The sequence below is a fragment of the Gymnogyps californianus genome, chromosome 20 (genome assembly GCF_018139145.2).
Source record: "Gymnogyps californianus isolate 813 chromosome 20, ASM1813914v2, whole genome shotgun sequence".
Lineage (NCBI taxonomy): Eukaryota > Metazoa > Chordata > Aves > Accipitriformes > Cathartidae > Gymnogyps > Gymnogyps californianus.
The window spans coordinates 11926295-11952434 of record NC_059490.1 but is presented as its reverse complement, the minus strand read 5'-3'; the positions used below and the strand labels follow the sequence as shown (position 1 = coordinate 11952434).

General features: G+C 36.2%; 1 protein-coding gene across 1 annotated transcript in view; it reads right to left on the bottom strand.

The window, feature by feature from the left end:
- NLK (nemo like kinase) overlaps positions 1-26140 on the bottom strand; it is a 64476-nt gene that overhangs the window by 24440 nt on the left and 13896 nt on the right. Inside the window, exons 2-3 of the mRNA XM_050909227.1 lie at positions 6495-6624; positions 4820-4875 (exon numbers count right to left, since the gene is read on the bottom strand). Coding sequence (XP_050765184.1) covers positions 4820-4875; positions 6495-6624 — 186 coding nt within the window. The remainder of the gene's footprint in view (positions 1-4819; positions 4876-6494; positions 6625-26140) is intronic.

Below are 26140 nucleotides of genomic sequence, written 5' to 3'. Positions count from 1 at the left end.
ACAATACGTGATATTCAACTTTAAAACCTCCCTGGTATTTTCCCATGTGTACACAATCTTCTCGATAGAAATAATTTCATATCAATGCATACTAGGGAAAACATTTTCAGTTCCAGGCAATATTATCCAACTAGATTTTGCAAATACTGGAATAAAGGTATTACAACTTTACTGCTGAATAAAGCAAAATTTTAACCCAAGGCAAAAGACCCTCGCGTTACAGAGAGAATAGAGCCATTCTGGCACACAGTTCATTCAAGCAGACATCTAGGACTCGCTCACATGCAGTTTACTGGTTTGACAATAACAACACCATGCTTTCATTACCTGTAGAAAGTACATCAAGCTGTTCTGTTCTCATGAATATCTAGTGAGAATCTAAGTCACAATTCTGCCTGACCCAACAATATAAAGTGTTGTGTTACCAGCTGCAAATCGGCAACCCGTAGCCTTCTACGGAGTATACTAATCCTCTTAATCCTTGAGGTCCCTGTTCAATTTATTTGTGTGTTGGCCCAGAGGAACTTGCCGTGATGACATTTCAGAAGGGTACTTAAACAAGGAAACCCTTTCTAAGGATACTCTGAAAGAAGAGGAAGCCTGAGCATACGCTACTTGGTACCCCAACAGTGTTGTCATTGTCCCTTTTACTGGCTGGGGGAACCAAATCTTAACCTTGTCCCTGTCTACCCTCCTCCACCCTACATAAGTGAGGGACTTACTCCGTAATCTGTCAGAAAACAGTTCTTTCACCTCTCAATAAGATCAATGGGAAAGAATTGCTGCACACCTTTGTTTTTACTAGTATTAAAATCTTTCCAAGTCAGTATAATAAGACTGACAAAAGTGAATGTCTTTTCAGCTGCTTGTAATATTCACTTTAATGGAAAAAGTTTTCAAAAAGTTACTATAGAAACTTAGGATAGCTCTTAAAAGAGAACCTCTGTGTATCTCCAGTTGCAGAATTCAGTATTACAATCAATTGCAGAAGATTTTGTAATTGGAAAAAAGAGAGATATAAATCACAGAATCATAGAATTATTTAGGTTGGAAAAGACCTTTAAGATCAGAGTCCAACCGTAAACCTAACACTGCCAAATCAGTTCAATCAAGAATTAACAGATATGTTAATAGTAATGAAATGCTTTTTTAGATGCTTTAGCAAAATCTGTGAGTCACTATTTACCTTTATAACTGATGTGCTTTAAAGCTAGGTCAGTCCACCTAGGAAAACAGGCATACAACAGAACCAAAACATCATCCAAGCTTGTGTGTCAGGGATTATACTTCTGCTCCACCAAGGTAAGTTGATGATTGCAGGGATAAGCCTTGAACTTCAGCTTAATGATGAACTTAATGATGAACATAAAAAAACCTAACATTCACTAACAATCTCTTTTTCATTTATTTTCTCAAGACAGACACCCAGACTAATATATGCTCCATTATCTATTCATTTTTGCACTAGGTGATATTGGCAAAAATATCAATACCTGTATAAGATGTTAAATACTCACAAAGATTTTCAATCTAAAACCTCATTATACATTCAAATTATATCTCAATCTAAGAGTTTGCAATGAATTTTCATTCTAAAACAAAAATCTCACTAGATTAGAACTCCTTTATTCATCACCAGTTTACTAAAGAAATCTTTTGATTTATCATCAAAATTTTAAGTCAGTTTTATAATGAGTTCTCTTTACAAAATATACTTTGCAATTCTTGCTAGTACCTATGAGACATTGAATAATTGAAACTAACTCCACCAGTTCATTTGCAACACATAATTTATACAATTTTGGTCATCCTTTTACTGTTTTTTTTTTCTTTCCCCAAAAAGGGCACTACAACTCCTTAGAAAGAATAAAGGAAATCAAGCAGTACCAACTCAATCCCTTTACACTTTTATCACTGATCAATATACCTTATTGTAAAAATGGGATGTCACTATTATATCTTTAAGAACTATACTAGTGGATCAACAAAAGTTTTTACAACTACATCCCCCAAATATGGAATATAGTTACCTGATCTTCTTAAAACGAATCTGAAATAAGTTCTCCTTATACTACAGTAAGCAGAAGCACATGCAATTAAAAATGTGCATATAAATTGAAACACCTATTTGTTCATTCTTCTAATGAATTTAAGGGTCATAAGTGCACTTACTGCAATTATTTCACAAGAAAGGAGAAAGAAGACTACACAAAGCAAAGTCTTCTATTACCAATATTAGTCAAGAAATTCAAATAAATTAAAAAAAAGACAGCCCTATAAAATACTAGTCAGAATGACTTAAAATCAGTTAACCATGAAGGAAACTCACATTTCTAGTTTTATATTCAAAACTTGGCAGTAGCTAAGCTCATAAAAATAAGCTTATCCCATTTAAATATTCTTGATTGTACAGCTACACGGAAGGAGTAATCCTTAACCTAGATCTAATTTATAACTCATATGACTTGTTATAAAATGAGGGCATTGAACTAGTGCAAATAACCAAAATCCAGTTTTTGAAGACTACTTATATGCTATTCACATGAAAGAAATATCAAACCAAAATTTAAGAGCTTTATCTAACATTCATACGAAAAAGCCCTAGTATAGTATAGCAATATTTTCAACCAATGAATTTGTTTATCAATCAGTAAATCATGCTGTACTTTGGTTAAAAATCACCGAGTTTAAAGTACACCTACTTTCTTCACCAATCAATTCAAGGTATTATAAATAGATCAAACCATATTTCACAAAGTTCAGTTTATCTAAAAATAAAGAATGACAATTTTCTACCCATTAATTGTCTTGTAAAGTGGGTCATACAAAAAAGCAGCTAAGACCCATCAGTGATCAACAAACAACCTTCCAAAGTCTAACCATAAGAGTAAGCTGGGGCACTCGAACCTCAAGCAGCTCTACTGAAGACCGACACCAACACAATAAAGCTACGTGTAAGATAAGCAGAACACACGATGCGGACACCTGTGGGACAGTGCATTAATTTTTCTTTAAACCTAACTATCACTATGCATCCAGGTAACAGAAAAAGCTCTCAAGTCCCAATTACATTTGTATAAAAACTATATTATTTTAGAAAATAAAACCAAATCCTCAATCAGAACACTTTATATATGTTCCTGAATGTATATGCATACATTTTCAGACGAAAATTGATTGGCAAGTGTCTTACATAAGCTTGTAACAGACATTTCATTATGCCCTGCCTGATTTACAAGGAGATTTTGGTAGCAATTTTGGTTTGGGGAAGAAATTTTTATTTGCACAATTTGGTTGTGAATTATAAACTCAAAAGACTGCAACCAAAGCTGTAAAAGGAGCAGCAGCATAATGAGATGACACATAATTGAATACGCTGTGGTTCAAGTGTTCGCTTTCAACAATTCAGCATTGAGTTTAATTTTCAGTGTTTGCTTTTGGTGTTTTCCACAGAAAACACAGAAGTCTATTAGCTGACCTCAGCTGTATGGCAGATCCCTGTACTGAAATGCTAATTTGATAATGGAAATGTCAATGTGTTAGGATATTTGATTATCTGCTCTGTAAAATAACACTTTTACTAAAGTCTACAAAGGATATTTTGTTACTAACAGCATGTTGTAAAAATATCTGAACAGTTCATAAAACTCTGCAAATAATCTTAAAACTGTTATGGGCAGGAATCTGGTGAAGAGCTTTTTTCTTACACACATAAAGATAAAATATAAACAAATAATCTCATTCAGTGCTAATTATCAAGTTCATTTTTTATTAGCTAAAAAATTCTCAAAAATTGGATCTTAGCATGTTAAATTTTTACAACAGCGTAAAGAAGAGAACAGACAGTGGGATTAATCTAGGCAGACAATCTTTATTATGATTCCTAGTCTGTAGCTAGTAAAGTCTCTGCAGAGAACAGAATTACCCCTATTTAAAATAATTTTTTGTTCTAAATCTCACAATATTTCTAGATACTTTCTGTACTATGAAAATCTGTACTTAACTCATTGCAGTAGAGTAATTTCTAGCAATTTAAAAACTACAGTAAGTACTAAAACAACCAGCTTTGAGTCACAGAACTTCTCTTCCAAGGAGAGTCAGTAAGAGCCTAGCCAGCTCAATGACTTACTTTTCAGTATGTAAGAATGCAGAAATTCCCAACCCCAAAACCAGAAGATAACCCAAACAAAGTTTGAAAAAGGAAAAAAACAAAACATGACATTCTCATGTCAAGTTATGTACTAAAATTCAATTTTATAATACAGTTACCGATAGACAGCATGTACCTTTGCATCAGTGACATGTTAAACAGCACATATATCTGTGTGAAATCTGTCTTCTTGATCAAGATAGAGGCTGAACAAGGAAAGCCACAACCCAACTGATCTGCTGCAACATCTCTGAAAAGTCACGGTTTCAAAGCATGTGACAGTAGCACTCTCTGAAAACACCAGAAAGTATTATAAGGTACTAATAACTGAGAGGAAGTTAATTACTGGATATAGTTTTGAAAAAAATATTTTGAGGGAATCACCATTAGTAGCAGCAGTATCTGTTGGTAAATACCACAATGTCCTGCATTTACTGGCTCTTACATATTCAAAGCTTCATCTTCAATCCTGCACCATTTCACCTCCAATGTTAACATTAACTAAGAGTTCTTGATAGTAGAGATTCCTTCTTTAAATAAAACTGTTCAGATACAGGCTCAAGGTTTTTGTAGTTCTATTTCATAGATTCCACCAACTACTTGCAGTTTCTAAGCTAATGAAAATTACACCTACCTCAATTAAGATGCTCTATTTTATATTTAGGATACATTTCTTCAAAATAGTCAATGTGTGGAGGCTGGAGTATGTCGAGGGCAGAGAGTACCTAGGAAACACCACACAAGATCAAGACCTATCCCAGTCAAACAAAAACAAATCCCTTTCAAAAAGACAGTCAGACTGAACTTTTCTTATCGAGCTTAGCTTTGTTCTATCCCACACAGACAGACCAATATTCTGTCTCATTAGATATGTGAATTTAATAGCTCACCAAGTCAGATTCAGATATGCTGTACATTCAGGGTCTCTTTTTTTTTTTTTTAATTCAAGAAACTTTTTCCAGCTGTTCAAGTACTAGCTTAAAAGCATAAATTTATCTACCCAATAAAAATCAGTTTATTTCAAAAATATATATAACCATAAAATATTTGAAAGAAGTAATTCTAGCAAAGAAATGCAAAAGCAAAAGATATTACACTTTGTTCTGCCTTTCATCTTTAAGAGTTTTGTGATACACTGCTTCCACATGGGAATTACAAAACCCAAAGTTGTTCACATTCTGAATCAGAAGCTCAGCGCTCTGTGCAAAGCAAAAGGGTAGAAAAGCAGCAGCACAGAATTTACATCCTTCACAGGAAAAAAAAATTACCTTGGTGTAGTCTTTTAGATCCTGTCCTAGGAATATCTATGACATCTAGGTGAAGTACACAAACTTCAGTGGTTATCAGGCTCAACTTCTAACTGCTTACAGAGATGCTTTTATTTAATTTTATAATCCTCAGTAAAATCTTCTCCATAATGAAGACCCTGGTGAGGAGCAGCTTAAGGTACCAGTTCAAAAGAAATCTTGTCCCAGAATCCATCTCCCAAGGATTGGTGATAGTGGCGGGGGGGGACTCTGCAATCTGGTACAAGCTCGCAAGGCAGTCCACCTCTTTTGCGCCCCACTAACAACAATACTTATCTGAACCCAGTGCTTAACCACAAATAAAATCTTTCCTGGAATACGATACCCTCAGATAAAAAAAGGTAAACTTTAAAACAGAAGGAAAAGTGATGAAGTAAGGTTCTGAAACAGATACCCACTTCCTGATCCCATTCCACTAGGAGAAGATAGTACTCCCAAGATGCTCGTTACTGCTCATCAATGGCAGAGGTTACCACAGCCACAGTTGCACTTGTGGAACAGGTTCTGTAAGTACTTTTTGATTCACTTCAGACACAACCGTATCGGTCAATTCAAATAATTCTTTAAATGTTTTAACTCGACCTGGCTGATTTTACCTAAAGCAGATTTGGGAGTGCTTGCACAACCACTCTGCTAGAAGAACTGAGAGAGCAATAAACTCCAACGAAGGGGAGAGGAAGATGGAGTAAGAAATAGCTTGGAAGCGAAAGCATCTCCAGCTGGCATAGCTTTGTGCAGACTGATATTTATCTAAAGCCTAAAATAAGATCAGGTGGAAGTGTATTGCCTGTCTATTTGCAAACATTTTAGAAGGGAAATTATGAATATCCTTAGATTCTTGATAATTTCATTTTTCATAGTGTTTGCAACAGTAATATCTGAGTTTCCAGGAAATCTGATAACTGTAAAATTAGAGAGCTTTTAAAGCATTTTAGATATTCTATAACTTAAAAGAAAAAAAATACTTCTGTTATAGATAGCTCCATTTTACGATTAGGCTTTATCAAAGACTTCAAAATTACTTTGAATTTACTTACATTGTCATGCTTAAAAAAACACAACATCTTCAACTCCCGGAAGACCCTTTTACAAGAGACCAAATTTTGGAAGACGTTGGGCATCTTTTTGAGTGCAACTCTCTTTCCATCTCGTGGATCTGTTACTGACCTACAGAATAAAAGATTTAGAACATCACATACTACTGTTAGACAATTTTTCTAAATCAGAAAAGAATATTTTAGAGTTCTTATCATTCTCAATGTAGACGGTGAGTCAAACAATGTGAAGACACTTATAGGGGAAAAAAATATTAAGCAAAGGGCATTATCCACTCTACTACAGAGTTTCTATTAAATGTAGCGTGATCATTCTTTGGTTAGAGTACATATACACACACCCAGTCAAGCTTGGTAGCTGTTAAGTGGCTGGACACATGTACATCAGTGCATATACTGCCTGCCACTGGCATACACTGTAGCTCAAAGTTAGATCAACACCTTGAGCCGAGGAGCGGATGTGACGATAAACATCTTCACCTCCCAAAAAAGACCTTATTAAGAGTAAAACATTTTCTCAGTTACACAGATTTGATTTTGTCGAGTCTACTGCTTTCTTCTCCCTCTCCTAAGAGGGCAAAAAATTTAATAATCCCATTCTGACAGAACACTGGCAAGTGTAAGACTATTACTTGATCTATCACTAAATCACTTTAACATCTGGAGAAGCAACAGCACATGGTTATCTAAGATTCCACAAATGTAAAACAGGCATGATACCTGTCTTTCTCCCATATTGCTTATGGGATGCCAGTATAGTACTCCAGAAATTATAAGGTCCTTTGCACATGGTAAGTATTTTAATTTAAAGTAATTAGATTCTGAAAATAGAATTTTATAATGAGAACCATAAAACTAGAGCAAGGAGATTATGGTGCCTCAATTCCCAATCACGGTTTTTAAGGTGAGGCTTCTCAAACCTCACTACAAAACAGGGTTTCTAGATCTTCAGTTGTTAGGAAACCTTCATTTTTTTCTATATATTTTTATTGGGATGACCAAAATAACTTTCTTCTCAGTGCAATGCCGTAACCACATACGAATCTACATCCAGCTATGTACCCTGGTGACCACATTTGTCCTTAAAAAGTTGCTGGCTTTTCTATCTATAATGTGACTCTCCTACAGACAACACGGAAGGCTTTCTCTTTTGTCTCAGGTCCATGTTGTTTTAAGTATCTAAATAAAAAATTAGAATCAAATATCTGCCTTGTCTCCAAGTACTACATCTGACTTTAAAATACAAAACAATTCAATCAATACAAAAAGGCAGAAGTAGCCACTGATACTAGTGGTTGGGAGCCAAAGGAGAACTTTGACTTGTCAATAGCCGCTGCATCTTTATATTTTAAATAAGGGGTGGAGAGGGACTCGGGCAAGTTGATACCAGACTATTTCTATGGTGGGAAACACAGAGCTGAAAAGAATCTGAAAAGGTCTTCTAATTCACAATATGTTTCCTATTTTCTCCAGGACCTTTGCCTCTTGCCTCTAGCCTAAACTGGAAAGAAAGGGAATGGAAACTGGAAGAGGTACAGAAAATCCACTGTTAATGCAACTCAGCACTCACCATTGGCCAGACTGAAATATCCTCCCTCACACTGTATAGTAACTTCATTCACAGATGATGGTTAACCACAACGAGTCTATTTGCAAAACAAGGTACTATTCATCATGAGTAGGCGACGTTTCAGGCTGGCCGTACTTAGGATTATAGCAGAGGCAAATCCTGAATGACACACAGCAGGGCCAGTACCAGGCAGTGGCTCACAAATTCATATAAATTTGATCCCAGCATGAGCTGAGAGCTCCCATTGCTCACAAGGTCAAGCACCACGGATCAGCTAATTAGTGGTATTCTTCTCTATGAGACAGCATTTCTGGCCCCCGCCAAGTTTTTACCAGCTTTAAAAAAAAAAAAGCAAAAAAAAAAGCAAGCCACCAAATCTCTAACCTGTAAAAGAAAACTTAAAAGCTGCTGATCCCTGGGAATTAAATAGATACATATTCTTGCTACAAAAACAAAGTTGTAAAATTTTATTCATAAAAATCCTCACTGTTTACACTGCAGATGCTACTGAATTACTAATTTTTCCCTTTGGAGTTTTAACACTATCGCTGACCGCCGCGCACACACCCCAAAACACTGCTATCAAGAGGATATTCACAGCTATGGAAGAAATTCCACTAGTGGATCACAATGATGATACACTAAAGTATCATACAGATGCAAGACCTGAGACCTTTGAGAACACGAAATTTCCTCACAAATGACTGTTAATACCTAGGCAGACCAGAAGCACCTTCCTCAGCTATGTTATATTCAGCAGTACAGTTAAAATAAGAGTTAAACAGCTATCTTGGCTATGAAAAATATTCGATTTAAAACCTTCAAAATTTATTTTATGCTATATTGTAGCATATTTAGAGCACACTCTACAATTCTTTTTGAATAAGGTGAAGAAAATTAAATATGTGGTTTTGTTTCATTATTTTTCATTAGAAACATATTTAAAAAACATAACTGCAACAAAAGAATTTTCTTTAGACACAATTGCCATTTTACACTGTAAACAAATTAATTCTCTAAAATGGTTTCAATTTGTTTGAAGACAGAATAAAACAATGCTTAAGATCCAGACAGCTTATTTGAGAGAGTTCACATCTACTTTACCATTTCTATTATCTGTAATAAATTAGTGCAGTAAACATATATAACTTTCTCTAAAGAAAGACTAAAAAGTCTTCATTGACCATGTCCAGGGGTTCTACAACACAAAAAGAGCGTAACGTAAAAAACAATGGCAATTTGTCTGTAGGTTTACTTCGTTGAAGAAATTAGGTACAGCTTCACAGGTTTAATAGTTTTTTTGTCTGCTTTTTACCTCAAATTACATAAGCTTAATAGAACCTGAAATGGACAGACCTTAAACAATCAGAAGTCACAAACAACAACATTTTTGAAGACAGACATATAAACAAGTAATGCAACCTTCCACGATTGATAAAAATCTGTTATCTGAAACTTGGGCATCACCTTGACTGTCTACAGCAAGAGGAAGTCAATTTCCATAAAACTAGTTACAGAGAGCTTGTGGTTTTGCGAAGCACTCTTCCTCTTGTTCTGGAGATTGACAAGCTTACAAGCTTTTTAAGCTCCTAGTTGTATATTTAGGCTGTATCTATAGCAATCAGTTTCTGAATTTGAGTACTATCACAACAGAAAGACACCATTCCCATTAGTCATAGAAGAATAACCCATTTTGTAAATGTTAACAAGCAAATAACTCAACATATCAGAATCAACTTTGAAATTTCAGGTATTTTTGACATATTAAAATTTCATTAACAGGTCAGACATGCAATACAATTCACATACCTACGTGAAACATACAAGAAATTGAAAAAGTGCTTGAACAACATGTAATTATTTAACCAGCATTATTAAAAAAAAGAGCAAGAATAGTTTGCCTTTGGTTTTGGGCTTAAGTACTAATAAGAACCAAAAGACCATAACAAAACCTGTTGTGGAAAACTCTACGCTGCTGGATTGACAAAGCACGTACGACCATCCTCTCTGCTCTTCAGGTGTTTCCTTACTATTAATGTCCTGAAGGCTTTTTAGACAAAGTGCACCATGGATTTGAGTGCACAGAGGTAAAAAGCAGGCCCGCTACAGCTACACACAGAGCGGATTTTTAGCCACGTTCAGGTCTCACTGTTGCAGCAGCACCAAGAAGACGACACTGAATTTAAGGCAGGCGACAGAGTTGTTTCTGAAATTCAACCTATCAGCAGACAGGATGAAACTGATCTGCTGGAAGAGCAATAAATACCAAAACAAGTTTCCACTTGCTTGCTAGTTCATTTCTAATTGAGCAAGGGAGAATCATCGGTTTGGTACTTGAGGATTTGGATACTAGTTCTCCTCCCCATGACAAACATCTCAGAGGTTGCATGTTTTAGCGGCAGCAACACAGCTTTGGGAACCTACACTCAAGACCTTTTGGAGTTATTTTTAATAGCCACCTTTTAACCATATTTTCATTTAGAAACTTCCTATCTGCCTTTTTCCAGATCTTATAAGTATAAATATTATTCCAGCAATTGACAAGAAAAGTGCTATAATATATATTATTAAATGGACCAATAATACACATGGTTTCAAAGTTTGCATCGTGTCTTGTTAATGTTTTAAGGTAAAACTCAGAAAGTAGCATTTCTTGTTATTATTCATGCAAAGACCAGTCATCCTTGTAGCTGGTAACAATATAACTCTAATGAATGTGAATGGAAGTGCAGTAATTTCACGCCATGTTGAGTTTGTTCTCTCTTAACTCAGGGTAGCAGCTGCTTTGGTTCAGCACAAACAGTACCAGAGAACAGAGATAAGTGCTGAAGCCTGTTACAGAGGAATGCTTTTCTTTTTGTTGCTGAAAGGCTTGCTGGGCTGAGCTCTTCTGGTTCTGCAGCACAGGGGTTATCCCATCTGTATTAGCTAATGAATCTCAAGCTGTACAGATAACAAACAGCTCTGAGGGCAGCGATCTCCAGTGAAAACGACCCTGTTCAAAACGTCTCTGTCCTCATGACCAGCTACTTGTCAAACTAACCTTCACATAAATTATTTAAATAGTACGTATATTGTGCTTTTAATGCATATACTAAACAAACATCTGATTTTTACCATACCAAATCTATTTACAGTCCTATCTAATAAAATGAAATTTAAATTAAAAACTGCTAACATTTTCATTTTATTTGTCTAAAAATCAAACTATTAACAACTATAACCTACACTCACGTATACTCTTCAGGTAGTGCCATACCTCCACAAAAAATTACCAGAAGACCTCAAAAGGTGTCCTTTTAATTGAACTATAGATTAAAATAGTCACTCCCAATTTTAATAAAATATTAAAATAGAATAACAGAATTCAGGCTTAGAATAGTAACCTGAAACATTTTCAAGCAAAGTCTGAAATTCAGTACATTATTTTAAAAGAACAGAAGTACTCCTTTCACACTGTCTGAAATTATGGAAATGTTAAAATACAGAATAGCATTAAAGTTACTTGCATTCACTGATTTTCAATTACACTGCCTCTGTAGTTGTGCCTGTGACGATTTTTAAAGTAAGCCATAACAACTGTTTAAAGTAAGCAGTCTGACCTCATCACCTAAATCAAATGGCATCTACATGTTGAAACAACAGCCAAAAGCACACATTCTATTTCTTCCAGTTGCCTATGAGCTGTGTCACCAGCAGCAATGGAGTTGATACAGGTCAAGACTGTGAAAGTAATATATTCGAAGTTAAAAAATCTGAATCCAAGACACAAATTCAGAGAAAGTCACCTCTGGAGTTCCAATAGACAAATGAAAAACAGAAAGTTTGAAGCGGAGGTAATTGTAAAAAGATACCTAAAATGGGATTTTTCGTGGATTTGAAAGAGTCACTTTCTTCAGCTGTACTGCTAGTTGCACACAAACACAAGAATCCAACAGTCAGCTTATACAAAAACTAGTTCAGATTGAAAATAAATTTTAGGATGTGAATGTTGACCACCTACAGTTGAGCAAGTTTATATCTGCTCTGTAGAAATTCATAAGGCAGTTTACAGTTGCCTAAATTAAAGTTCTCATAAATCAATGTTAATTACACATGAACAGTAATACAAACTGAAAAACCTTTTTTTTCCCTATTGGTATTAAGCCTGTACTTTGTCTAACCTCCTTCCTAATTCCTTTATCAACAAAAAAAACCCCAAAATCAAACCAAAACAAAAATTTAAATCTACATTATCTTAGAAAGATTATATGGATATAAAAGTAGTTGCTGAATGCCTAAAAATCCTTTCAACCACTACCCCCAAATATATGAAATGGATATCCATCTTTTTCTCTCTGACTGAAGGTATGTACTTAAAACTTCTGAGTACACTGATTCCCAAGCCTTTTCTGTTGCTGAGCCTCACTTGAGAAAACTGATGGCACTTTGTACCTCAGAGTACCACAGCTCTTTAGTCTAGTATCCACAATGACACTTATCTAGGAATACTAAATTCTGTTAAGTCAGAACATAATCAGGCAACTGATACCAGCGAACATCAGTGTCCTATTAATTCTTACACTTCGCCCATGGATGTAGCTGTCACGCAGCCTCATTAGCGAGAGTGAAAGATTTGATAAAATGGTTGGTCTTTAATCAAGTAATACAAAACTCTGATTTATATTGATAGCTACCACAGATTTATTGATGCTCGTTTTTACTAGTTGCGGGACCCATTTTAAAAAACAAAAAGAGCTAAACGTATTGCAGAACTGTGAAAGTTCATCACAGCTGTGTAAGCAAGACCCGGTATGTCTGCTCTCCTCTGTTTTTTTGAAATGCTTCCATATAGCAAAAATTGGTTTAGGTGAACAGTCTTTTCCTGGTACTCCTGTTGTAGTCTCTGATAAAGGAACGAGTTAAATGTGGTTGCTGTGGCATATGCATTTGAGACCAGTTTCTTTTTTCTTTTAAATAACCCACTTCTACAAACAAGTAATGATCACCTGCAACATCCAGCTTGAAAGCAATTCCTCTCCTCTTTCCCCCATAGCTGCCACAATTTCACACTGCTCCTCACCCCCTTGCCTTAGCTCGTGAGCTTTATACCACTCACTAGCAATTTCACTTCAAGGGGCAGCACAAAACTAACAATCAAAGTTATGAAGATCAGAAATGTCAGGACTGCATTCCAAAGAAGAACAGAACAAGGAAAGAAAGAAAGAAAAAAGCCTGTTTGAAAAACTGGTGTTTACAGCATCCAATAAAGATGCTGAAAACGTTGCTTTGTGTTTGTGTGCAGTACCTACTTTGGTACTAGTAAAATAATTATTTATAGCAATATGCTATCAGGTCACATATCCCCAAGAGAAACTAGAAAAGCAGGAAAATCTCCTAGGAGCTAATTGAGAGAACAACTAGAAAGGCAGCTTTACTTACTGCTGTTCTCAGAAGAACACATTTCAATTCCCTCCTCTGCTTTGTTAGGATATTACACCCTAGGTGAATCTAGCAGTAAAGTGAACAGCAGGCAGGGAATCTATCCATCACTCAGCACAGAGTCAATGGGGCGCTCTTTCAAGCTACTACTGAAGTCTGCAAAGGTTTCACTTATTAAGCATCAACTGTAGCTGGGGATAAAGAGATAAGAGACCAAGATTTAAACCAAAAATAACTTAGCAAAAATTATTTATAGGTATGGGGCAAAAAATAAGTTAATAAATATAATTTGGAGGGGGGGAATATCAAGGAATATCTAGTTCGGCTTTAATCATGCCTCTAAGAATTATATGATTTCAGATGCTTCTGTGAGAACGCCCAATCATTTAGGATTCTTTATTTCACTGTATAAACCACAGCAAAAAGCTACTTTTAATACTATTAAACCAAGTCAAACGTTTTGCTTTCACAGCAATCACAAGCCTTTCAGTACAATTAACTTGTGCTCACACCAGTAGTTTGGTTACTGTTAGGGGAGCGGGCTGCCTGGCTATGTGTTCATTAATACAACCAGGGTCACGACCTGCTCCTTTTGCTTGCGGCTGTTAACAGCATCCAGTTGTCTCCCCTTGTCACTCACACTTTACCTACACAATAACGGTAGAACATTAAGTTGTAAAAATTATCAAACAATACATTTTGTAAAATTCAAAAAAGTTTATTGGAAGATGCTCTCCCTGTTACCTTACCAGGTTTTTAGTACTTAAGAGGAACGTAAGAAAGCAAAGAAAACATTTATATTGATTTCCACTTAAACTAACTGGCTTCATGATTCAGCCGCTTAAAAAACAGTGACCAACTGCAGCAACCATTTGTTGTAGCAGTATCACCTACTGGTACAGGTAACACCAAGACTACTATAGCCAAAATATTACAGAAGGTTATTTCTCTATTCTTGATTTCTGAACGCATTGGATAACATGCTGTTATTTTGAACAGTGTGTTTCCTCTGTAACATCAGTTTGGTCAGTTCTCCCTTTTTAAAACATGACAAAAATGATCCCTCTAGTTAAAAAGAGGGAAAAGAAACACAGACATGAAAGTAAAGAGATTAAGATACAGGTGAACAAGACAATTTGTCTTATTTCAGACTCTGGCTCTTGTTAAAAAAAAAATAAAAAAATCAAATACCCATATATTTGAATGCTTAACATGAGACCGAAATGTTCCTCTTGAAATACTGACAACTTTTTTCAGACACCAAAATTTTGCAAAATCCTTCATCAAATCCTCAATCAAGTTGAAAGCTAAACTTTCCATACCTAACCAGAATGTATTACAGGTGTTTGGGACTAAAGGCTGCACGGCACTGACAGTCCATCTTATTTAATTCTTCCATATCTAGTCCTGTATTCACTAATAAATCTAAACCTGCCTATTGTACAAGAACAACTACATTTTTTGTTTTATCTTTTCTTTAAAAGATAGTCAAATCTACCAGAACATTTATACCTTTCTCTACAGCAGTAGTTCAGCAGTGTGTCACTAATGACCAAGCTGACTTTACAGGTAACATTTTTCACTAGAAAACCAGTACACTTGTTTCACCAGAACAAACCAGTGTAAAGAAGTAGAAGAGCTTTCAGGCACACGAGCCCTTGCTCTGGCTGTGTCTCCAAACCACCACAGATACAACAGTACTATCCCAAGTAAAAGATTTTTATCCTTTCAACAGACAAGTTAGATAAGGACGTACTTGTCCAAGTGATTTACTGACGGTGTGGTTTCAGACTACGCTATCTTGTATAACCGCACGCTGCTGTGGGAAGAGGGGGTCCTGCTCCCACCCGTTGCTGGTTCTTGCCCTCCTGCTGGCATTGGGGATAGTCAACGGCTGCCCACAAGGTGAGTCAGTTCAGCACAGCAATCTGGTGCAGACAGATTCGGCATTAGACACGCAGCAAGCGGAATGAAGTCATCCCAAAGCCACACGATCCCTAGATGTGACAGAGGGGAAGCTGTGCGAGCACATGGCTGGGGCAAAGCGCAAGACAGTGCCATTTTTTGGTAGCAGTTCGCAATTACACCAGATTAGGTACAGCAGGAAACCAGGCCCTCGGTCACGCTGGGAGCTTATGGACAGAGCCAGAAATGGGGACTGCATCTCCTGAATTGCAGCAGAGTGCCCTATGTAGAAGGGCCATTCTTCTATCCATCAGAATTTTTTTTCTTCTGATTATAGATAATATAAATACATATGTCTTATTATATTTAAGAACTAGATGAAAAGTTTGAAAAAAAGAGTCTGACATAAAACGTATCAAGGAAAAAAGATACTTTACAAAAACTGTAGCTTCTATTTACATTGCAGGCTAATCACTCCAGAAATAATAAAATTTTAAAGAGTAATAGAACTACAGAAAGGATTAATGATACAATCCAGACCTCTAGTTAGAGTGTTTTCAAAGACAATTCTTATCTCAAAGAATCCTTGCAGGCATTTAGCCTTTTCAATTACGCATTATAAGTCTTTAGCAACTCTCTACCATGTTAATGGCAAGTTTTCAAGGTGGAGACTATGCCAACAGTAACTTTTTCGCTCTCTGAATCCAGGTTAACACATACACATTGTTCTATAGTTTCAACTGGTAGAAAAACAAGTTTGTGACTACTCCATGGCAATTATTACACAGAAACAAGATAATGAAAGAATGTTCTCAGGGGTGGTGTGGGAAACTGCTGATGGAGTTTGTTCTAAGAGGGAAGTGAACCTTCCCTTATGTTTATAGAGAATACCTATAAATTGACATCAGGACTTATCAGAAGCAGGGGGGACTTAATAGGATTACTTTCCAAGTTTTTCTTATGAGTCAGTGAACTGTTTTCCTCAGTTGCTTGACTCTTAATCATGCAGACTTTTTCCAGAAAGCCTTACTCTAAGACATATAACAAACCTGGTCCCACAAGCATTTCAGCTGCTCACCCAAGCATATTTGATATACCACTATCAAACAAATACTGCAGCTCATATTCAAGGGCATGTGATACCCAATATACCACTTTTTCAGTACATGGTATTGCAATCAGTCGCACCTTGGCATATCTCAAAATATATTTGAACATGGGATGAAATAAAAAATCCTTTAGAAAAGTTCACAAAACCAAAATATTCCCAAGACTGAATGAAAGGGCAGGGAGAGGCTATGCAGTTATCAAATCACTTATCTGGGAGATGTTTGATTGGGTACATAAAGTTTACACACAGAAATAGGCCATCAGATCCGGTATATCTGTTCTCCGTAGAATTATTGACAGGCAATGAGCCCCACCAAAACACGACAAAAACTGATCAACAACTTTTAATGGACTATTAGGTAGCAGGGGGGAGAGGTGAGGAAAGCACGCATATAATGTGTGAAATCATTAAGAAAATAAAACTATACCTATGCACATTTAACAATAGATTTCTTATTGAAGAATAAAAAGGAAATTTATACCCATATACTGAGTTTTTAAGCAAAGTAAAGTAGCTGCTTTAACAATTCTAGTATTATAAACACTCAAATACACGTGAGACAGGACAAAGGTAATGTTCTAGATTCTCCAGTGACCTTGCTTAATAAACAGAAGTATTTTCTCCAATCACAGACTGAAGAGTTTGTCTTCCAAAATAGTTCCTGACCACCAGTGGTGGTGTTCACCAACGCATAGAAAATACATTTTAAAGCTTTGTGACAATTCTTAATGGAAGTTAAATTATTCAAATGCTAAATCATTTTGTCCAACTTTAGTAGCCTAAAAGTCAATTTTCCAATCTAAGGCTCTAAGTGTGGCATGCTTAACCTGGTCAATGGTTGCTGCTGGGCTCCCAGATCTGGCTCACCGTGTGGCCGTGCAAACAGCTGTGCTGGCACAATGAAGCAGAAAGCAGGAAAATAAGTAGCTGAGACAAAGGGGAAGACAGACAGACTGCTTTTTCAGCAACAATGACAGCTTAAGCATATGTCAAATATGATCTAAGTCAGTCACACTGGCTCTGTCTAGTCAATAAGGAGAGGGATAGGTGGGATTAATCTCTTTTAGAGGGCTCTTAGATAACACACAAACTGTTTCTCTAGAAATGCCTCACCCTACCAGTTAACTGCAGAGAACCAGCTTAAAACGAAGCCTTGCTTGTAGATAACCAAAGCTTGCCGATTTGAGGACCCTAATTTTTTAATTTTACATGAGCCTTTTCTCCCCGTCTGCCAAGTCTGAATTGAGAGTCAGTGCTATATGTTACAAACCACATTAAATCCTGTCCTATTAGTGGAGTGACTTAGGCTTCCCTTGCAGTAAGAAAAAAGGAGAGGTGGCTAATTGAGCGGTATCATCAGAAGGGAGTTAGGTTTTGTTTTTGTTGGATGTTTCACAACAAGAGAATTTTAGCATACACACACAATTAGCATGGTATTATAATGTGTTTTACCCTCTGGCTGTACATGCATTGTTTAAGAGATGCAAAAGCTGATACAATCTCGTTTAAAGGAGATATTCATAATCATTTTAGCTATAATTTTTAAAGGAAAAGTCACACACAGAAAAGTTATGAGAAGGAGGAAAATATTACAGCAGTGCAGTGTCCAGTCTTCTTCACTTTACTGCAATGACCAGAGGTCTCTGGAAGGCTGTTTTAAACTTACAGCATGAGACCTGTCACCACTAAGGAAGAGTAAACAAATGGAAATCAACAGATCAGACAGTCGTAGCATCATTGGTGCTGAAGAAGAAGCAGAAGTTAGAGAAGTACACCGAATCTGAGGATGACTACCCACTGGAGTGAGGAAAGGCACTGAGAAAAGGTGGATCCTGTACTCACGCAGTGGCCAGAGATACAAGTCTAAGGATAAACTACATAGTTTCTTATTATCCTACCTGCAAGCTGTATTAAATACCTGCTTACCCTAAGTAGCTAATCAGGGCCCACAAGACAGACACATGTAACACAAACACTGACACTTATGAAGTGCGACCACGTAATTTCACCAGCAGTTCATGGACTTAAAAAGTTTCCACAAAATCTGTTTGCAGTCCTGCTGCAAATCATTGCCTACAAAGAGCCCCCAGTAGCTGCAGCACAGATTAACCCGTTTCTAACGGAGTTTGAAAGAATACAGAGTAAAAGTTGGTACTGATAGCAGAATTTTTAGTGCACAAGCACAGAAAAATAAGAAAAAGGTTTCATTGTTAAAAGACATTATCAAAAAGAACAGCTGTTATTTTTTGAGGTATTTAAGAAATGGATGTGCTGTTAATGATTTTCAGGTCACTACTGCTCTGCAGCAGTCTCCAACTGGCAATACTTCAAAGATGCTAAAATGAAATATTAACAGTGGGTAAAAAAAGTTCTTTATTTTGAGAGATATGATATGAAAGCAAACTGAAAAAGATAGCTGAGGAGATACTACCAAGCAAAACTTTGATTTCACTTAGATTTAACTTTGAGACACAGACATCCAAGACCAGTCAGTGTAAAAGTAATAAGGAACTATGCAGACAGTGCAATGACAGTCAGAGGTAAGAGCTCATCAGATCTATTGGAGGATGTAACAGCATCACTACCACTGGAAGACACAATACCCACTGCCCTCTCTCAGATGTATATTTTACTCTTACAAAATAACCTTTGCAACATAAGGAAGCAGCTTGCTTTACTGTCTTTTGGTAATGGCACACTCTTCCCCTGCAACTAAGTAAAAGGAATTTAAACAGTTAACCGTATGATACAAAACCTTTTTTTCTCAAAAACATGGATGTAGTGAAGTGGCATATCTACAGCCACTTTGGGGTTTGTTTTGTTTGTTTGCTTGCTTTTTTGTTGTTTTTTTTTTCTCCTCTGATCTTAAGTGGTGCTGTAAAGACCCACTCAACATGGGTAGCCCAGACTGTGCTACACAGTTACAAATAAAATAAGTAACAGTATATATCTTAAAGGGATTGGTCTAATTTAAAACAAGTCAGGGTAAAAAGCAGAGGAAGAAGCAAAAGGATATGTTTACTCTATAGAGAGATATTTACTATTAGTTATTCATTTACAGGTCAATGTTCATGGTATTAATTAAAATTTGAGAGTATGTCTGGCTAGTTATACCATTTTTAAGTAGCACAACATGTTACTGGAGGTGTTGAGAATGTCTCAGAGTTAACTTCCAGCCAATGAAGTGAAGATATTAGAGGTTTAAAGAAGCAAAGGGCAAGATGTGCAGCAGTCTTCACAGGTAAACATAATAAAAGTACAGGAAAGAAGAAAAATATTTTGGAAGCTGTTATTTACTCAAGCTACTCAAGCAAAACAAAATGCATTGTGATTGATTTATGAATGGTGATAGCAAACACTTTTCAAAAATCTATTTCCACTTCCCTTTTCGAATAAATCAAAGAGTCCTGATTGTTTTAATAAATTTCAGTATTCCTCCTCTTCCTCAGCTCACCTCTTACCTGCTCCTTACCTACAGTTAAACCTGGCCCATGCCTGGGGAAAAGATCTCATTTAAAACTGAAGTGACACATTCTAACAAACATAGGAAGCATGAGCTGTGTCTCACTACGGATCAAGTAAAACAAAAGCTAGCCAAAGCTCCAGAAAAATTAAAATCACGCTATGAACAAAACCAGACTTAAAGCATCTCGCTGTGGACACAATCTAGTGAGGTCTGTATCCTGTGGAAATACTTGGTTTCTCTCCTGAAACTGCCGCAATTGGCAACTGAAGGTGAGATGCTACAGTTCAAACGCACACCACTCTCTAGGAGGAAGCAGTATTACGCTGGCTGTTCAATATTTGTGATTCAACTAGTTTTTGTTAAGAAGTCTTCACTAACAGCATTTGCTGACTTTTACATAAATGGTAGAGGGATAAAAGAGGTCGTTTATCTGTTTTGGGGTTATTTTTGGCCACTTTACAAGGTAATGCAGGTCTGTCTGCTAAATCTGTAGGGCTGGTTGGGAACTCCCATAACTCTTTCAGCACCACTGGGGGCAGGAGGGGAGGTACTGAAAATTTTCCATCCAGCTGTCCACTTTATTTCAAGTTTTGTTGCCTACCTAAAATGCAAAGTGTCCCACCAGCTTGCATTAAGACTAAAGAGTAGTACTCCACCCAGAAGTGACAGTTCATTGACAAATAGTTCTCCCCTGTTTTACCCATCTTTGGAGGTCAGCTTCAGGAGTTTTGCATCAGTTTCAGCACTCATTCACACAACAGATCACTTGATATTAAATAGACAAGAAGTCATTTGCAGATTGATACGGATTGACAAAAGTTGGGTGAAGATGTTCACAGACAAAAGTAAAAACTTCTTACACTTTTAGACATCTGGAACATACAAAAATATATTCTACCAGCTAAATATTTTCCTAAAATTTAGGCAAGTAAAGTAGGTTTTACATCCAAGAATTTGTGTTTGAACAATGGTTTGTGTGTGTTTTAAAGACACTGAACAGAAATAAGTTCCTTAAGAAGATTATAAAAAAAGACAATTTAATTAACTTACTACCAATGTGCATTCTCAGCATTTCATTAAGTTTTCCCAACATACTCCACAGAATACTGTAAGGTAATCAAAAAATACTCTAAGGCACTCCAAAAACCCTGTACTGTAAGTTACTCCAAGTAGCCAAGTCTTTCTAATACATATTCTTGACAGGAGGTCTTTTTAGAGGTACAGGATTCATTCAGGGAACAAAAAGACTGAATAGAAGCTAACAGATTTAACGTATAACTTTCAGATGAGCCTGAAGAAAACACCTAGATTTAACTTTCACTAAAAGGTATTTTATGTGAAAGGGTTAAGCGACTTGTTCTTCACACCACACTTCAAAGGTAAGCTTTATTTACGTCTTGCTCAGCTGCCAAATGCAGACCTCTCCAGAGCTCCTTTTTCAACCATAGATGTCCTAAAAAGCCTTTTAATGTTGCGTTCTAATCACACCCTCAAGCATGTGCGCCATTACCACTTATTCTTTAAAAATCAGAGCTAAAAGCAAAACTGATTACTGCAAGAAATCTGTCTCCTTGAACAAAAATTGATTCAGAGTATCTTACTTAAAAGAAAGGATAGAAAATTAAAGGGATACTGTTATGGTTAATATCTTTAAAAATGTTTAATTTGTCTTCCTTCATGGAAGCTTAAAATTGAAACTGCTTTCCAAATCAAATTTATTTCCCCATTTACACAAAATTTTCTGGCTATGCTTGAGACCTTTTTATTTACTTCTCAACTGCCTATATGAACCACAGCTAGAGTAAGTTATTACACTATACAGGACATTTATTCGGATAATTCGGATATATTTTTTAATTCCATAAAAGCAATTTTTTTTTTTTAGTCAATGGCATAGCTCTGTAAGGTCCATGATGTTCATAAATAAATAAAATGCCCAATAAACGTATACGTCTCCATGTATTTTTTCACTTCTTTCTTCTTCATTTTTAAAGCGTATACCACAATTACATGAACTACTACATTCCTGGCCCAATTCACTGACCTCTATTCCCATTCCCACTAGTCAACCAAGGAAAACCCAAATGAGAAACCTTCTCCATGTCCAACAAGCCTCCAGGCTTTGGCACAGTTCCTAGAATATTTTTGCACCTCCATAGCAAAGTAGGTTAATAAAGTCTCTGGTCATATCCTCTAGATAGATACCTAGTTTCCTGCAATAATCATCCCCAACATCTTAAGTTTCGCTATCAGCTTTCCCTTGCACCTCTCGTCCTCCCTACCACCCCCTCCCCGGGGTGGGGGGACAGGGACAAAACAAAACAACAAAGAATAGTGACTAAACTCCTTTTTGCCTCATTACTCCAGTGAAGCTACACAACAGTCACTGTGAACCAGCACCGCACCTCATCTCAATTAGTATCTCAATACTTCGTCTTCCAGGTTAAATCTATCGTGTTTCAGCCATTCATTTTTTTCACCACTATCATGTTTGGCTGATTGCCAGCATATGAAAAAAACAGAAGAGTATTCAAACCAAAGTCTGCAACAAATATTTGAAACACAGTACTTCACTCCAAAGTAATTACACTCCAGTGTTCTCTGCTACCACCAAGGGAAATAGTTGTATCTGTTGGTTAAGTATTAAGCCTCAGGACTTTGATACTTTTGTTGTATGAGGCTCACAGTACCTTTTAATTTTCTGAAATACTGCTATTTATATTCATCTCTGCAAATTCTGTAGTAATGATAAATCTATGAACATTCATCAAGGTTTTTACCCGGAAGAGGTAAATCTTATTTACTGACCTTTCAAGTTTCAACTTATATCCTGCCCATTCCTTATTATAATACAAGTATTTATTACAATAATACAGAATACTTCTTAGTTGCCACTCTCTCTTCCATTCCCTCTACCAGAAATTATTTTAGACAACAGTATTTTTATTTATCTGTCTTGCAAGGGAATGGATATTAGAATCACAGAACTTTAAAATATTACTTAAAATATACATTAAGCTTATAAGGTATTTGACAATAGTGGTAAAGAGCCCAACTACATTAACAGCAGCTTCCTTGACGTTGCATACAAGGCAACCGGACATCAGTTTTTCTGATGCTTCCTCTGTACATTTTACTCACGTAAATTATTGTAAACTGCTGCTATTTTTTTTTTCCTGGGTAAAGATTTCTATGTGATCAACACTGCACAGTCATTCCTTCTTTGAATTACTGTAGGAACAGAAGGGACATGTCAAAAGACAAGTGTGAAATAAACTCAAACCCGGACTCTCCAAAAGTCTAGAAGATGCTTTAGGGTTATGGGATAATTTTGGAATGTGAAAGAAGTGCTTTTTATTTTAGTACATGTTAATGAAGACTTAAGAAAGACCCACAACCTTGCAAAGAAGAAGGAAAAAAAAAAAAAAAGAAAAAAAATCAGGCTTATATTTATTAACAAGGAGTTTAAAGAGACATCAGTCTCCCATTACCATGGACCAGTGAAGTGAATGATCCTCTGTCACATACCATCAAGTCTCATAGTGCTGTAAAAATTCCACCTATTTCCTTGACAGTCTCAATTACATTGGAGCCATAACCACTCCTTTTCATTAGATTCAAAAGGCAATTTCAGAAATATTAAGATATTAGAGTGACGGACTAAAATAGACAGGTAAATAGTACCTTTGAATTAACAGCCTGCTGAGAGTGATACAAGACGTTTTAAAATTCTTTCATGTCTGCGACAGGCAGAATGTGTAACCAATGCAATTTCTCATCTTGTTGATAATTCTATGAGAGATCATTTGGCTTACTACTCCAATGACTGAAATACTGTAAAATTTGCAAAATCTGAATTTTCAGGTAAAAGCAAGTCCTTGTCTATATATATATATTTTTTTTTTAAGTAACTGCTTGGTATTGAGCGTCTGGCAGCCAGTATTGTTCTTGTCAAAGTTCAAGTCCTTTAACCTTAACCTTCTACCTTTGTAACACTTCCCAAGACTTAACATGACCCCCTTTCCAACCGTGATAAAGTATATGACCATCACTCAAACAAATAATTAGGTTTTTTTGCAAGACAGGACAGCATCACTATGCCAGTATTGTATCTAATGCTTATCTGAAGCAAAGCATACCTTTTCAGATGATTTGTTAAAGCCAGTGAATGAACACCTAGCTTCAGAACTGAGAAATTTTTCCATTGCAAGTCTATCTGAATGTTTAATAATTGCATAATAACACAGGAATAAAAAAAATGATCAGTGTAAAAACAGTGATGACTGATTTTTGCTGGTCTCCACTGCTGACTTCATTTTTGTTTCCTTTTCCAGGATAATGTTTTCAGATTGAAGTAGAATTGAGTAATAAATTCATTATAATGATCAATAACTGAAACATTAATCAGTGATATCAACCACCATATCAAACCCTCAGAGATTAAAATATAAATGTACCTCAGGTATAAAATGAAAGATAAGTTACTGCAGCTCTGTTGGCTGATCTGCAGTATATTTTCCATTGTCAAACAGAACATGTCACACATTCTTTTATTGGCATTCACAAATAAAGGAGAGATCACTCAGAATGGTCTTGCTCCTTTAATTTCATCCTTCCATAATATTTAGTACATTAGCTTTATGTCTTCATTCAATACATTTGATCAGAGCCTGAAGGTGTGATATGCTTACTTGCCAGCAATTAAAGTCACTGGCTTAAGTTACAAAAGGTGTCATAAGACAGAGTAGCAAAGTTCAGAGGTTTATTGAAATGCCTTGTCCCCTGTTCCTCTCCAAGTGTTGATGCCGGCAGGACGGTACCCCTACACAATGTTGAGAAGTTTTATTTTTTTATATTAGTAAATGTCTACAAGACTTGTCAGCAGAACAAGAAAACCAACCAACCCTGTTAATCTCATGGTGCCAGTGCCCAAGTAAACCGGTAAAAGAAGCAAGTGCTGGAGGAGACTGCACAGTCAAGAAGGCAGCACAGCTTCAGTGATACTTGGCCTTCTTCCCCTCCTTTTAAAACTTACCCAGAATATGTAATCTTAGATAACTGTTTAGAATATTAAAGGATCTTCAAGGAAAGTGTGTTTCTTCCTTCCTCCCCCAAAAAAACCAACCTGACTTGTTACAAACCAAACTAATTTACATCCTATACAGCAGCTGTTTTGGTTTCACAACTTCATCCAAAGAAACACCAAAGTCAGACCTGCAGGGCTCTTGTCTAACCTATTAGTTTCAAAACTATATTTAGTTTTAAATGATCTCCATGAACTGACCCGCAAATCCTAATATATGTTTCTCGCTTCTGAGTCAGCCAAAAACCTTGTGATAACATAAATCACTACCATGGGTGTAATTCCAGTCTTGGGACATTCTAAAGTAAAATACAGACTCTTGGAAGAAAACGCAGAATTTCAAAGGGGAATGAAATTAATGGCTCTAAAACATTTTAAACCCAAAATTTAAACAATAGTTCAGTATGAAATAAAAATGATTACAGAAGGATTCCCTTTACTGGGTCATATGATAGGTGACAAAATCTTGGGAACAACTGTGCGAGTGACGATATATACATTTAATATTCAGATTACCAATCATCTGTCAGTTCTTAATGTTTTAGATGGGGCTTTAGATGAGTAAACAGTAGCATAAAAATGATAAGGTGGCATGCCCAAGACAGCGATCAGAGAAAAAGCCACAAGTAGGTCAGGGCTGGTCCCGATTCTGTCAACATTCACCTACTTTTCTTCAACTGCTTCAGAAAACAATAAACAATCCAAACTTAAAGAACATAAATGCTTTTCTACTTCAGCACAGGCAAAAGGAAAGCTGCAATTCAGATTACGGGCTTGGGTAAGTATGTCAATGCCCTGCTATCAAAAGCACAGTGGAAGACATTAATCCTGACTTTTCAAATACAACCAATGAGCAAATATGCTCAGAAAAGCACTTTAATACCTTGAGCTAGCTATAAAAACTTAAAAAACAAATAAAAGGTACTTTCCATGTCATAATTAAAAACTGCTTTTAGTTAAGCTGTTAGGTAGAACTCTTATTCACTCAAATTATATCAGGTGACCTATGGTAAAATAGATTAAAAAAAAAATATTTTTGCCTATCAGTATTGCTTTATGACATTCTCAGTTA